Here is a 13,766-nt window from a genome sequence, read left to right as displayed (position 1 = left end):
CCCATGTGGGAATGCACAGAAACCATGAAGATGAAAACAGGATTGCACTTACCTGTAAACACTGTTCATCAAATGGTCTTCTGTGCATTCACACAACCCTCCCTCCTACCCCGCAGTCAGCCGCTGCAGTTGCTTCTTGCCTGCCAGAGGCAAAGGGGTCAGGACTAAGGAGAAACTGCTAGCTCATCCCATGCCATGCGACTTTAGGTGGGAAAGATGGGATGGGATGGCACTCACGGGTTTTTCTAGAATTTTACCTTGCAAGTTCTTTCTCCATAGCAGGCCTGCGACTTCACAGTGCTCATGTATTCCAGCCCAATACCTGGAGGTGAATCACCCTCACTCATAGAGCTCTTTCCCCTGCTACAAGGGGAGATTGCAACCCTTCAAACCAAAATGCTGTTTAATATAGTAAACAAAAGTAGTGTTGGCATATCCTTAAAAGAAAACACCTGGGTTCACCTACAGTTCCTCAGGGTAGAACTGGGGTAAACAGGTAGGTGGTAAAATTCAGAAGCAAAAACTCCATAGTAACGTCTATTAAGACAGACCAAAATAATTACACAATAACTTTCACCTGGCTGGGTCTTAAGTAACAAGAGAGGGCGAGGAGAGATGAATAATTCAGCCCATGAGCACAATGTGTCTTTCTCGGCCTCCTGGATGGGATGCTTCGATGATTTCAGTGGGCACAGGGTGCGGCTGCTCTCAGGTTGTACTCATGACATGATGGGAATAAGACGCCAACAAAAATGGAAGCCCACCACCTTGAAGACAACCAAATAGTCAATCAAATGTTGTTCTCCTGGCAAATTGTACACGCAGGCCCTTCAAAAGGCCAAACCTAGTTCTAACATTCATACTGATTCATTTTGTGGGGTGGAACATTGAACAGCGCCTGACCCCAGCAATGAATTGCCCATAGGATGCTGATCAAAGAAGGCATGACCTGGGAAGAGTCCTCCTCCCCTTTTAAAACAAATAGCCTGTTGAAGAATTCTGGGACATCTGGATGTTTTCACGCGGTGTTTTGTTAATTTTGATTTGTCTTAAAAGGTATAATGTGGTTTTTTATTTTGGGATACAGGAGGGCACTAGCTAGGATCAAGGAACACCACTAGAGCATAGTTTTGCCAGCCCCTCGTCTTTATTGCAAGAAGTGATAGGGTTCCGTTGCAGAAATTCTCCACCCACCCATCCAGGAATGTTTCTGTGAGGAACGTGATGTAGAACTCCTCCAAGGTCACATAAGACGGGAAGGAAGGATGAAAAGACGGAACCAAACAAGAGATCTGACACCTATTTGTGAACCCATCCCTCTTTTCAGACCACAAACTCTAGTCTCCTGAGAAGGCCCAGCAACTGGCTGGGACAGAAGGTGTGGGACTCCGGTCAATTTGAGCTAGCTCTTCCACATACGGTGGGCAGTCGTGTTCCTTAGAATGCACAGCAAGAAGAACTGGGGGGACATTATTAGAGAATCTGTGGCTGCCTTCCCCTGGGGAGTGGCTCACGGAAACCGGTGAGGAGTAAACAGCATAGTGCATTGGCAAACAAGGGGTGCAGCACCCATGTTGCCTTGTGGAATCCAGGCCTCTTGTACCTAGAGAGTAAACAGCACAGTTTCCTAGAGTAGGCTGGCGTTCAGCCAGATCAATTTCTTCTTGCTTAGGTTCCTTGGAGAAGACAGCCCAACTGGCTGCAACTGGTGGCATGCCACTCCGATCTACGTGAACGGTGGGCTGCCACGGGCGGACGTGGGCACATCTGTCAGAGCAGACGGCATGGGGGCTGTTAGGGACACAAGACTGGGTGCACCAATGGTGGAGGCATGGGCTCTGGTTTGTGGCAGGACGGGCCCGGTATTCTGAAGCAGGCCACGTGCGGTTCTGGTTCCAATGATTCGATGGTCCTTGACGACATTCCGGAGCATGACAAGAGCATCTGCACCGCTGGCAAAGAACAGAAGGTTCAGGAGAGGCTAAGTCGCTGATCCCGCTGCGGAAAGCAGAAGAGGTGTTTGAGAAAGGTCTTAGAGGAGGCGTGCACAAGCATCTCACATCCATTCCTCAGTGCTTCTGAAAGGCACATCTTTCTCCATCGATGCCTGACCAGTGGGGGGAAAAATGGATGTCATTCAACTGGAAGGAGTTCACGCTACCTGTTATGCCCAAGGACAAAAGTTAGGTTTTGCTAATGGTGTGTTTGGATCAATTTTGACATACTAAAATCATGCGAGTTAATTTTTTTTCTTGGAGAGGAAGCCATTTCATTTATTTAATTTCTATACTGCCTTCCCATAAGGCTCAGGGTTGTTTACATAAAACGTCATGAATAGACATAGAAATCTATTGACAGTAATATAACAGTGGTTCCAAAGTTGAACATAACAAATTATAACAAAGTACTATAACAGATTCACACAGTGTGACAACAATTCTCAACTAACATGAACCCATGAGAGGTCAGCACGGATCAGGTCATGGAGGGGGTGTTTGGGGGACGAACAGATGTTGCACGTATATATTTCCTCTAAAAATTCGCAGTTTGATTTAAAACTTATATTAAACATAAATGAAACTTTATTTTTGTTGCCCACCTGTTCTGGAAGCTCAGGGCAATATAAAATAGGCAATAATTCAAAATATAAGGTAAAGGTATCTCCTGTGCAAGCACCAGGTCATGTCTGACCCTTGGGGTGATGCCCTCCAGCGTTTTCATGGCAGACTCAATACGGGGTGGTTTGCCAGTGCCTTCCCCAGTCGTTACCATTTACCCCCCAGCAAGCTGGGTACTCATTTTACCGACCTCGGAAGGATGGAAGGCTGAGTCAACCTTGAGCCAGCTGCTGGGATTAAACTCCCAGCCTCATGGACAGACAGCTTCAGACAGCATTTCTGCTGCCTTACCACTCTGCGCCACAAGAGGCTCATATTCAGAATATACATAATCAATATAACCAGTTAAAACATTTTATATTTCAGGAGCACTCAACTAGTTTAGGCGTGGGGGGGGGGGTCCACAGGCAGATCTTTCCTCTGTTTGAGCAGGGAAGCCAGCATTTCTTGATGGTTCATCGGGGCCTTGACCACAGGCCTGGTGGAATAGCTCTGTCTTGCAGGCCCCGTGGAACTGCAGGGCCCTGTTCTCTTTTGGCAGAATGTTCCACCAGACCAGGGCCAAGGCCAAAAAAGCCCTGGTCAAAGCCAATTTCACCTCCTTTGTGCCAGGGATTCTCAGCAGATTTTAGTCCAATTATCTTAAAGATCTTTGGGGGGCATAGTGGAAAAGGCGGTCCCAGAGACAAAAGAGCACCAATAACAAGCTTATTAGGAAATAACTTACCATGGGGTCAATACTGTGCCCCAGATGAAATGCTTGACTTTCTCAGCTGCTTCTTGGCATTCCAGGCTGTGACTTGAGGGTTTTGTTCCACAAGATCGAGAAGATTCTGGGGCCTTTGTTGAATCCTAGATGCCCCCTAGATCTCTTTTGTTACATCCCTGTAGTGTTTTTCTTCAGTGCCATTAACTTCAGCAGAGATGCTGCCCAGCAGGAGGCAGCGGGATGGATACCCACCTTGGTCTATTAGGTAGGATTTTGCCATCGGGGCTTCATGATGATTGGCTAGGCCGCTGATGATGTCACACTTGTGTCCCAAGACCCCCCCCCCCCCCAGGGTTCACATAGGAGTTGCCAGGTTAATCAATCCCTTCGGGTGGACAGGTGTTAGGCTGAAATACTCAGGGGGATATTTGGGGATGGTGTTGGTGGAAGCCAGAGAGTGTCTGTGTATGTATAGAGCAGGGTTTCCCAGTTATGGTACCACGAAGGCCCTTCAATGGTTCTCTGGCATGGGGGGAGTTTTCAAAATGGCAACAGGGGAGAGCTCCCCCATACTGTGAAAGAAAAAGGGTTTTAATGTTAAAAAAATTATACCCTTATTTGGGCAGGTTGACCTGCCTCCTCCAAAAATAGCCAATGATGGGCCTGGAAGGGGTGGGAAGGGGAGGGGCCCTGGCCATTAAAACATTTGTTGCCCAAGGCTCCTCTCACTTCCAGGGGGTGTGGCAGGGAGGTGTGGCCAACTGACATCATTTCCTGGTACCTCAAAGTCTGGAAAATATTTCAGCTGTACCTCTGTGATCAAAAGGTTGAAAAAGGCTGGGATGGAGAGTGAGAGCAGGTTACCCATCTTGATGCATTAAGGGAGACTTTTGTCAACAGTGCTTCACAATGATTGGCTTGGTCTTTGATGATGTCACACCTGTGTCTGAAGACCCCAGTTTTTCCTCAAGAGATGCTGAATTAATTAATTCAGAAGAAGAACAGGTGCTAATGCTCCGGTCAGGCTTGTCCTGCTAGAGATATGAGATCTAGGCTTCGCATGTCTCTCGAAAGGATAGAGGTTGGCTGTTCCTACTAACTCACGGAGAGGCAAAGAAGCAGCTGGCAAACCCTCTCAAGCTAGGGTTGCCAAGCTCCTGTGAAACTTTTCCCGGAATTATAACTGATCTCTAGATCAGGGGTAGTCAACCTGTGGTCCTCCAGGTGTCCATGGACTACAATTCCCATGCGCCCCTGCCAGCAAATGCTGGCAGGGGCTCATGGGAATTGTAGTCCATGGACATCTGGAGGACCACAGGCTGACTACCCCTGCTCCAAATGACAGAAATGTGTGTGGGGTGGGGTGGACTCTGTGAGCCCTATTGAGCTCTCTCCCCTCCCCAAACCTTGCCCTTCTCCACCCCCAAAACTCCAGGAATTTCTCAGCTCAGAGTTGGCAACCCTATCTTGAGCCCAGCATAATCTAGAGTCTGTTCTGGGACCCTGAGCTTTTAATGGAGTCCTTGCCTTTCCCCCTCAGAGGGTCTGTATCTTGAACAAATAAATAGCAGGACAGCAATTTGCCAGGGGCAGCCTTTCCAAACCTGGAAGTAGTTGGAGAAGCGACACCTCTTTAATTTCTTCCTGTTATTAAATTGGTAAAGGAATATTGACCCTACTCCACCCACTCTACCCACCTTTGCTACAATTTAAAGTAAATGTATAATAGATTAGGGGTTTTGTAAAAAAATTGCTGCAAAACCCACTTAATGAATCCCAATGGCTCCAGTGAAAAGGAACACAACAGTGAGAAGACGGGATCACCCAAGCTGGCTGGGAGATTCTGTCTGTCTGCTCCTCCTCCTCAGGTCCTCTGGGGGGCGCTGTGATTCCATGTTCAACTGGGGCTCTTCCTGCGACCGGGAACCATCAGCCTTGGACCCTTAGAAGAAGGGTTGGTTTTTATACCCTGCTTTTCACTCCCCAAAGCAGCTTACAATCTTGTTGCCTTCCTCTCCCCACAACAGACACCTTGTTCTTCGTAATTGTTCTGTTAAATGTGGGAAGGAGGGGGGGCACATAACAATGCTTCCTTGGATCCGTGTTCTCTGAAAAAGCCCCTCATGAGCTGTGTTTGTTTGTTTGTTTTTAAGTTCAGTATCTGTGCTGTCTCAACCCCAAACCCACCCTGGTGACAAAGTAGTAGTAGTAGTAGTAGTAGTAGTAGTAGTAGTAGTAGTAGTAGTAGTAGTAGTAGTAGTAGTAGTAGTAGAAGAAGAAGAAGAAGAAGAAGAAGAAGAAGAAGAAGAAGAAGAAGAAGAAGAAGAAGAAGAAGAAGAAGAAGAAGAAAGAGTTGCTTCTCTACCCTAGGGAGTCTCAAGGCGGCTTACAATTGCCTTCCCTTTCCTCTCCCCACAACAGACACCCTGGGAGGTGGGTGAGGCTGAGAGAGCCCTGATATTACTGCCCGGTCAGAACAGCCTTATCAGTGCTGTGGCGAGCCCAAGGTCACCCAGCTGGCTGCATGTGGGGGAGTGCAGAATCAAACCTGGCACGCCAGATTAGAAGTCCACCAAACTGGATCTACTAAAGATTTCTGAAGATGGAACTTTTGTCCATGCAGTTATACTTCCCTGCCTCCTGCCTCTCACTGCATCCCCAAATATCCCCTGAAATGCTGCTCCTATCAGAAAGCAGGTCTCCAAGAATGTGGAAGGGGGAGCCTGAGGGCAGTGAATTCGATGAAATCAGTGAAAATTGCATACACACCTCTTTGGTCCTCAGAAATCCTTCTTGGGATCCTTTCCTGTGTTTATTAGTGTGCGGGTGCCAATGTCCTCAATAAATAAAATGGTAAAGTCACGCTTCTGTCTCTCTTTCCAAAAAAGTGCAACCAGAGTGGAATGTTAACCAGGAATACTGATATTTAATTTTTCTCGGTAAACTATATTTGCTTCATGTTCATATCCTCTGATATCTCCTTTCATGTGCCTGTGAAACATATCTATAATTGAGATGGCAATCCTGAGGCTATGTGGAATTTTCATATATCGATAAGGAGCTTAAACCATAGAATCACAGAATCATAGAGTTGGAAGGGACCTCATGGGCCATCTAGTCCAACCCCCTGTACTATGCAGGACACTCACATCTAAAAGCTATATTAAAAATGGTGATTATATCACCGATCAACACTGTTCCCTTTCTGTTTCATTTTTGACTGAGCAAAACCACGTTTCTAGATTCCAGGAAGGTCCTTAGCAATACGGAAGCAGCATCTGCCCAAAGTTTCCTCTCGTTCACAAATGGAGGAGTTTATTGCAGTCTTAGAAATGGACTCTGCAGTCTGGATATGTGTTTGTCCCAAGCTGGACCACACTAATCCAGTTCAGGCAACAGGACACCACCTTGCAAGAAACAGCCAAGCGCTTTTATAAATATATCACCATTGAGGGCTTCAAGGACATGAAAATCCATTCCTAATCTGATTCTCTGTCTCTACATCAGGGGTAGTCAAACTGCAGCCCTCCAGATGTCCATGGACTACAATTCCCAGGAGCCCCTGCCAGCATTCGCTGGCAGGGGCTTCTGGGAATTGTAGTCCATGGACATCTGGAGGGCCGCAGTTTGACTACCCCTGCTCTACATGTTTCTGACTCTTATGAAGGCAGCATACGATAAATAGGTTAACTCCTGGTTTTCCCAAGTCTGTCCTAAAATGATCTTTCTTCATACTTTGTTTTGTTTGCTACACTGGCAAATTGGGTCATGGATTAGTGCACAGCATGATGAACATACTTGCCAGATACGTGAAAGTTTACACCTTGAGTAAAACTTGGTTGGTCTTAAAGGTGCCACCGGACACTGACTTTGTTCTGCTGCTTCTGATCTTGAAAGTAACATTCTAGTTCTTGTGGTTGTAGAATGACACTGGAAGGTATGTGAGCAATACCTACAAAAATCCTAAATTTAACTTGGGGATGCCAGCCTCCCCTTGGGACCTGAGAATCCCCTGGCAGAAGAGAAAAATAATCTCAGGAGTATATCAAAGAAACGATGCACACTGGCTTATTTGAAACAACTAATTTTTTTCTTGGCACAGAACCTCGATTGTGTGTGTGAGGGGGGTTAGTATAGAATACACACTAGGGAAGCAATTAGTGTGTTAAGTATGGAGCTGAAACTGGTGGGGGAGATTATAATGGACAGCGGAATCGCATGTAACTAAGGTGCAATTCCCCCCCCTTTCTTTTTGCAAAGCTCCCTTCAGTTCTTCATAATTCTGATGCCGAGAATCATAGAATTGTAGAGTTAGAAGGTACCTCCAGGGTCATCTAGTCCAACCCCCTGCAGAATGCAGAAAATTCACAACTACTTGTCCACTCACAGGGACCCCAATTCCATGCCCAGATGATGCCCCCCCCCAAAAATCCCAGAATCCATAGCCAGTCTGGAGGAAATTCACCTTCTGATCCCAAAGTGGCGATCAGCATTCCCCTGGGCATGCAAGAAAGCGCCACAAGAGCCAAGCACTGGCACAATCCCTTCTGCTCACCCACTTACAATGTGCCTAGGTTTGGTTGTAGCTTCCCTCTATCCCTGTCACTTCCTTCCGTCTGCACTTCCCACCATCAGTGTTTGGGTCTCTAACTTGCAAACAGAGGTCCAGACACTGGAAAGGGGAAATAAGCTAACACCCACATTCCCACCCTCTCCCCTTAGGAAACTGACCCTCTGCCAAGGCCCTTTGCAATGCAGAAGGACCCAAGGAGCTGTTTCAGTCATGGCTGCCATTTGCAGCATGCATTTTGGATCTGTGATGATTCTTGTGCACTTTAATATAGATCAAATGCAACATTTTTCAGTGAATGGAACAGAGAATGTTGCTTGCGGTGAGCTTTCATATAATTAAAATGCAGATAAACAAAATTTATCTGGAACATTACTCTTGCTTTCCTCTTTAATACCCCCAGGCTAGTCACTAATGGACCATTCCTGCTTGGAATCCTGGGAACAAAGGATTTAAAGTCTGAGCCCAGCAGAAGATCATAGAGGAGAAAGTGAAAGCTCTACCAAAGGGGTAGATGCATTGCTTTGTGCTTCATTCCTAAAACGCCTAGCTAGCAAAGACACTGATGTGCAAACACAACCCTAGCCATGTTGCAGCAGGTACCATTGGATGTCAAAAGAAAAAAAGCCATGAAGTGAGAGCTTCAGAGACGTGTCTTATGGAAGGTCTCCTACACAAGCCCTAGTGCTACCATGCTGCTTTTGCACAAGTCTTGTGCATGATTTGCAAAAGACAGTTTCCTGGTGGCTGACACCATATTACCTAGTGGTAATATGGATTGTTGGCAGCCTTGCTGATCTCATCATCTCATCTCACCAAGCCTCTCCAAGATCTTCACATCTTGGAAAGTTTGACATCATAGGCTACCATGTTGAAGTTGTCCCAAGCTAAGAGCTTCCTCTCTGCTGCGTTGTAGTCCACCATGCTGCTGTATCTGTAGCGGTTCTCAAAGCGGATGTTCAGCGGTGAACTGGTGCCAGTGCTGGTGTGGTACACAAAATTCACACTGGCCTCGGGCGCCGAGTAGCTGCTGATGGTGTACAGGGAGCCGCAAATCATGAAGGAGTTGGCCACCGACTGCTTGCGTATGTTGGTCTCCCAGGTCTGTTCAATCTCAAGGGTCTCGGGTTCCAATTTAGAAAGCACAATAGCCCCCCTGGCCTCCGGCGTGCTGTAAGCTGCCCACAGCCCTCTCTCATCAATGGCCAAGTCGATGTCTGTGTATCCACCCCACGAGTAGGGGAACTGTCCGTGGTAGCCAGCAAGGAGCAGCTCCTTTTGAACCTCGATGACTTCCGTCTTCAGGTTGTACTTAGCCAGTATTCGGGACTTGCGCCGCTGGAAATAGAGACAACCCCGATAAACAACAGCTCCGGTGCTTTCCATGGATCGAGGTAACACATGAACTTTGGAAGGGTAGCCCTTTGTAAATTGGTCTGTATTCTCGTACTCAAAGACTTGGCGGATATCTGTGCCAACGGTGTCCACTCTCCATGTTGTTTCATGCGTGTACGGAGTCACGGGCTCTGGATCCTTCATCCACACGCCATACTTTCCGGCGATGGACTCTGCCTTCCGGAGGGTCACGGGTTCACCGATCCACACCAGCGTTCCACATTCTGTTTCAGGGAATAAACAAGGCAATTACTCCGTCCAGTTGTAAGAGCTATTCCCCCTGTGTTGGTTGGATTATGCAAGAGTTAGGTGTGCAGGTCTCAATAGCCTATGAAGAATGTCCTACAGGGGGCACTGGAGGAGGTGCTTTGATAAGGAAAACACTGGAGCTTAGATGGCATGCTTAGATAAGGAACTTCCATTGTCATAGACCGGTTAAGAGCTTCTAAACTGGAGAGCTGGGCTTGATTCCCCACTCCTCCACATGCAGGGAGCATGGGTGACCTTGGGCCAGTCATGATTCTCTCAGAGCTCTCAGCCTCACATACCTCATGGGGTGACTGTAGTGGGGAGAGGAAGGGAAGGCGATGGGGACTGAGATTCCCGCAGGTAGTGAAAAGCTTCCTGGTGTTCTTCGAATAGTCTCCCTCTGTGTGCTGATTGGTTCAGTTGGAGTATAGGGTTGTGCGCGGCGGTGTCCGAATCGGCCATTCCAGATTCGGATGCAGCCAAACACAACCCTAGTTGGAGACTTCCTGCTGCCCTTTGGAAGTTTCTCAGGATCGTTTGGCACTTGTGAAAGGGCAAGTGGGTAGAGTCAACAGAGCGCTTCCTTCTTTCCTGGCTCCTGAGAAGCATGAATTAAAATGGGGAGGAAGCTTGCTGGGGGGGGGGGGGATCCAGGTACCAGGATAAGCAGTGCTGAAAACACTCATGAAAGCGCAGCTAGAGGTTATGCCTTCTGGTCTGACCAGGAGCTTCTGCTGCCTTTAAAAAATCTAAAATGAGTTAATTAATTTAATTTATTTATTTATTCAATTTATTAACCGTCGCTCTCAGGCTAACTGGCTCGCGGTGATTGACAGACAGTAAAACCACAAGATGCAAGAAAAGACAATAATTTACAATAAAAGGTGGCAAAAATCCTATAACAGTGGACCCACACACACACACCAAAATTCCAACCCCAGCTCAATGGAAGTTCCAACTTAAAAATTCTGTGAGAGGTTGCAGCCCGGCAGGGCTGGTTGGCTCCCCCCACCCCACCCCATTTGTGCCTTCTCAAGTGTGGAAAGATACGTGGGGGGACTAGAAGGACAGATTTGACTGGCACAAGGTGAAACACAGCCAGAAGAGAAAACCACAGGAAGCGACATGAGCTTTCTACCTGTATCTGCAGCCCCTGTGCCAGGAAGGCTGGGTGAAGGCGGAGGGTCTTCTGGGGACAGGTGAGATGCAGGAACCTCTGTTAGTTCTGACTTCATCTCTTGGTAGTCCAGATTCTCCACATCCCATTTAGACACTGTAACAAGAGAGGGGTGGGGAGGAGAAAGGAACTCATGAGTATGGGATCAAAGACAGGAAAAATAACCATTGTGAAAATAGTTTTGACCCCAGTGGCACCTTTAAGACTCAAACAGTTTTATTCGAGATAGAAGCTTGTGTGTGCAAGCACGCTTCCTCAGATACAGTGAAATGATAATTGTGGGAATTATTAGGGTGTTCCAAGCACTTTGCAAGCATTATCCCAGTAATCCTTAAAACAGTCCTGCCAAGTAGGCAAACCTTATTATCTCCACAATATCAGTAGCCTTCACTCCCCTTCCCCAGCTTAAAGAAGCTCAGAAGAGGCCAACACCCCCTTCTCAGTGCTATAAGCCTTGTCCACAGCTGTTTTTAATGCACATCTGGAAATCTGGACATAAAATATTCAATTTGGCTCCAACGAAGAGACAAGAAAAGACCAAGAAGGAAGATAACAGCCTATTGTTTTCTGGATCCTTGCCCCAAAGCCCAAAACTCTGCCAAATCGGTTTTTTCCCCCTTCTCCTAGGCAACCACCTCATTTCCTTAAAACTTAAAATGGGATTCCACCTGACAGTCTATCAGGACCTTGAAGCAATTTGTCCTCAAAACTCCAGCATTGATGGGAAAGGGATGCTCAGTTATTTCCTGACTTTGCAACTGGTGTGTCCTAAAGCCAGGACACACTCGCTCCGCTCTCAGGCATCCCACTCCAAAAATATTCCCTGGGAGGACACGAGATCCCAGCAGTGGGATTCCATCACCCCCTATTTCTGCTGTCTGGTGCTGGGCTGAGGAAATGAAAGCTTTTGAAAAAGGCCTTCCTGGAGCCAGTGGGTCTGCGTGAAGCAAACTTTGGAAGACCCTCTGCGAAGCATCTTGCCCTCTTCACATTCCTTCTCAAAGGCCATGGCGTGCTTTCTGGAGGCCAAGGGATGCTGCTGCATAGAGCTGGTCTTTGGGAAAAAGAAGAGTCCAGGGGAGGTCCTGTTTGGGACGGTTAGCAGACAGCACAGCCTGAGCTTGCGCTCCTTCTGGGCTGCCTCTGCTCCATTCATGAGAGGAATCTTCAGGGACATTTATCGTTTCTGGCAGGCTGAGTGGATTCACGGCAGCAAGGGGGAGAGGAGGGGAGAAGAAAGGGATGGTGCCTGGGACAGCAGCCAAGAGTTCTCTGTCACCTGCTCCATTTTTGTACAGCTGGTATTGTCATCTGCTCACTGAGACAACGGATTTCTTCCGGAACCAGCCCAGAAGTATGATTAAGAAAGAATTGAAAGTACAACAATCAATTTGTAATGCCGGAGAAGGGAACTTGTTCAGGCTACCCACTTTGGGCTGTCCCATCTCAAAAAGCCTTTTCAGGGGCGAGGGAAAACAACTGGAAAAGGAATAAATCATCAGGGGAGAAGAAGTAGAGTTGGTTCTTATATACCACTTTTCTCTACCCAAAGGAGTCTCCAAGCGGCTTACAGTCGCCTTCCCTTTCCTCTCCCCACAAAAGACACCCTGTGAGGGAGGGAAGACTGAGAGAGCCCTGCTCGGTCAGAATATCTTTATCAGTACTGTGGCAAGCCCAAGGTCACCCAGCTGGCTGCATGTGGGGGAGCGCAGAATTGAACCTGGCTAGCCAGATTAGAAATCCACTCTCCTTCCTTCCTTCCTTCCTTCCTTCCTTCCTTCCTTCCTTCCTTCCTTCCTTCCTTCCTTCCTTCCTTCCTTCCTTCCTTCCTTCCTTCCTTCCTTCCTTCCATCCATCCATCATTTTTAGAGCCTTTTAGAGCATTGCTGTTTACCTAATCTCACCATCTTTTGCCTCGAGTTATAGAAAGCACCACTATACAGCCCTTCTTGCTTTCCAAGAAAGGGCAGAACACCTTGCTGCAGCCTAGTCTGGATGACGTGGGATCACACAGCCTACCTTCTGGAGAACCTTGCAGGGAATCTCTGCTGGGTGCCTCTCCGGCCTGAGGACCCCAGCTTGCTCTTAGCTGAGCCACCTCCTGGATGCTGCTCTCTAGCCTCCTGACCAGCTCCTCCTTCTCCTCCTTCAGCTGCCTTTTAGACTCTTCTAAGCCAGATTTGTCTTGGAGGAGGTTGCCGATCGTGGCCTCCAGCTTGCTGACTTGGGAGTCCCTCTGGGCTTGTTCCCTCTTCAGGCTATCCACCTCTCTTCGAAGCAGTCCCATCACAGAAAGAGAGGGACCCCTCGCCGCCTGGCTTCCGTGCAGCTGGTCCACCAGGTTTTCCAGAAGGTTGAGCCTTGCTCTAGCGGACTCCAGTTCCACTCGCTGGGCATGACTCTCCTGCTGGAGCGCCTGGAGAGCGTTTGCTGTTTCACCCTGGCTAGGACAGCTGGCTTCATTCACGCTGGGGACTGTGAAAGAATAGATGCACCGGCCTTCCTGGTCATTGGTCTTGTGGAGATGGACAGTGCTCCCTAGTGCTCCCCACACCACCCAGACAGAGAGCAGGCAAATCGGCAGTACCTCCATGGCTTCAGTGCTACGCTTTAAAGCTCACACAGCCTTTCCCTTATTAGCAGAGGCTGCCCCTGGAAGCACGCTGGGCAAGTAGCATTCCCCACAGCTCTCTGTGAAACCGAGCTCCCAGAGACCGTCTTTTTATATAGCTTGGGGAGTTGAGGGAGGTGCAGGAGAGGGTCGCTGTGTCAGCAACAGCAGCACAGAATAACAGGGATCTTCCTGAGCTTTTTGGAAAAAGGATTGTCTTGTATTCTACAGTGTCCTGGTCCACTCTTGAAATCTTCACTCTCTACTCATACGAAGTGCATAGAGACAGGTTTATTAATTTGTGTTGTCTGTGGAGTGCCCAGCTTGATGGATTTGTGTGTATGCTAGACGATTCAGTGCAGGCCCCCAAACACTCTGCTGTAGTCTGCACTCTGCATAGAAACAAGCAGTTCTGCCTAGGAATGCACTGTACATTT

At 47.9% G+C, this 13,766-nt stretch overlaps 1 protein-coding gene and 1 long non-coding RNA gene across 3 annotated transcripts; both read right to left on the bottom strand.

The window, feature by feature from the left end:
• Positions 1–1,125: 1,125 nt before the first annotated feature.
• Positions 1,126–3,655, bottom strand: LOC143835243 (uncharacterized). Of its 2 annotated transcripts, none has more exons than XR_013230047.1 (2): positions 3,346–3,655; positions 1,126–2,161 (listed from the first exon to the last, which is right to left on the bottom strand). It is a non-coding gene; the product is annotated as an uncharacterized LOC143835243 (long non-coding RNA). The 2 variants fall into 2 exon arrangements; XR_013230048.1 differs by having other exon boundaries at positions 1,126–2,107.
• A 3,313-nt stretch (positions 3,656–6,968) lies between these two features.
• On the bottom strand, positions 6,969–13,395 carry MYOC (myocilin). The gene is made up of 3 exons (XM_077336284.1): positions 12,738–13,395; positions 10,680–10,814; positions 6,969–9,516 (listed from the first exon to the last, which is right to left on the bottom strand). Exons 1-3 carry the CDS (start codon positions 13,309–13,311, stop codon positions 8,732–8,734), a joined length of 1,494 nt encoding a protein of 497 aa, XP_077192399.1. The 5' UTR covers positions 13,312–13,395; the 3' UTR covers positions 6,969–8,731.
• Between the last annotated feature and the right edge of the window lie 371 nt (positions 13,396–13,766).

This window comes from Paroedura picta, chromosome 4, assembly GCF_049243985.1.
Source record: "Paroedura picta isolate Pp20150507F chromosome 4, Ppicta_v3.0, whole genome shotgun sequence".
Classification (NCBI taxonomy): domain Eukaryota; kingdom Metazoa; phylum Chordata; class Lepidosauria; order Squamata; family Gekkonidae; genus Paroedura; species Paroedura picta.
This window is presented reverse-complemented; position numbering and strand designations above follow the sequence as displayed.

Bases quoted from the DNA above. Each gene is read 5' to 3' on its own strand.
- MYOC (XM_077336284.1), bottom strand. From the start codon at position 13,311: ATGGAGGTACTGCCGATTTGCCTGCTCTCTGTCTGGGTGGTGTGGGGA. The intron at 10,815-12,737 runs GTAGGCTGTGTG...CTCTTGTTACAG, and splicing joins CCTGCAAGGTTCTCCAGAAG to TGTCTAAATGGGATGTGGAG. The intron at 9,517-10,679 runs GTAGAAAGCTCA...TCCCTGAAACAG, and splicing joins CACAGGGGCTGCAGATACAG to AATGTGGAACGCTGGTGTGG.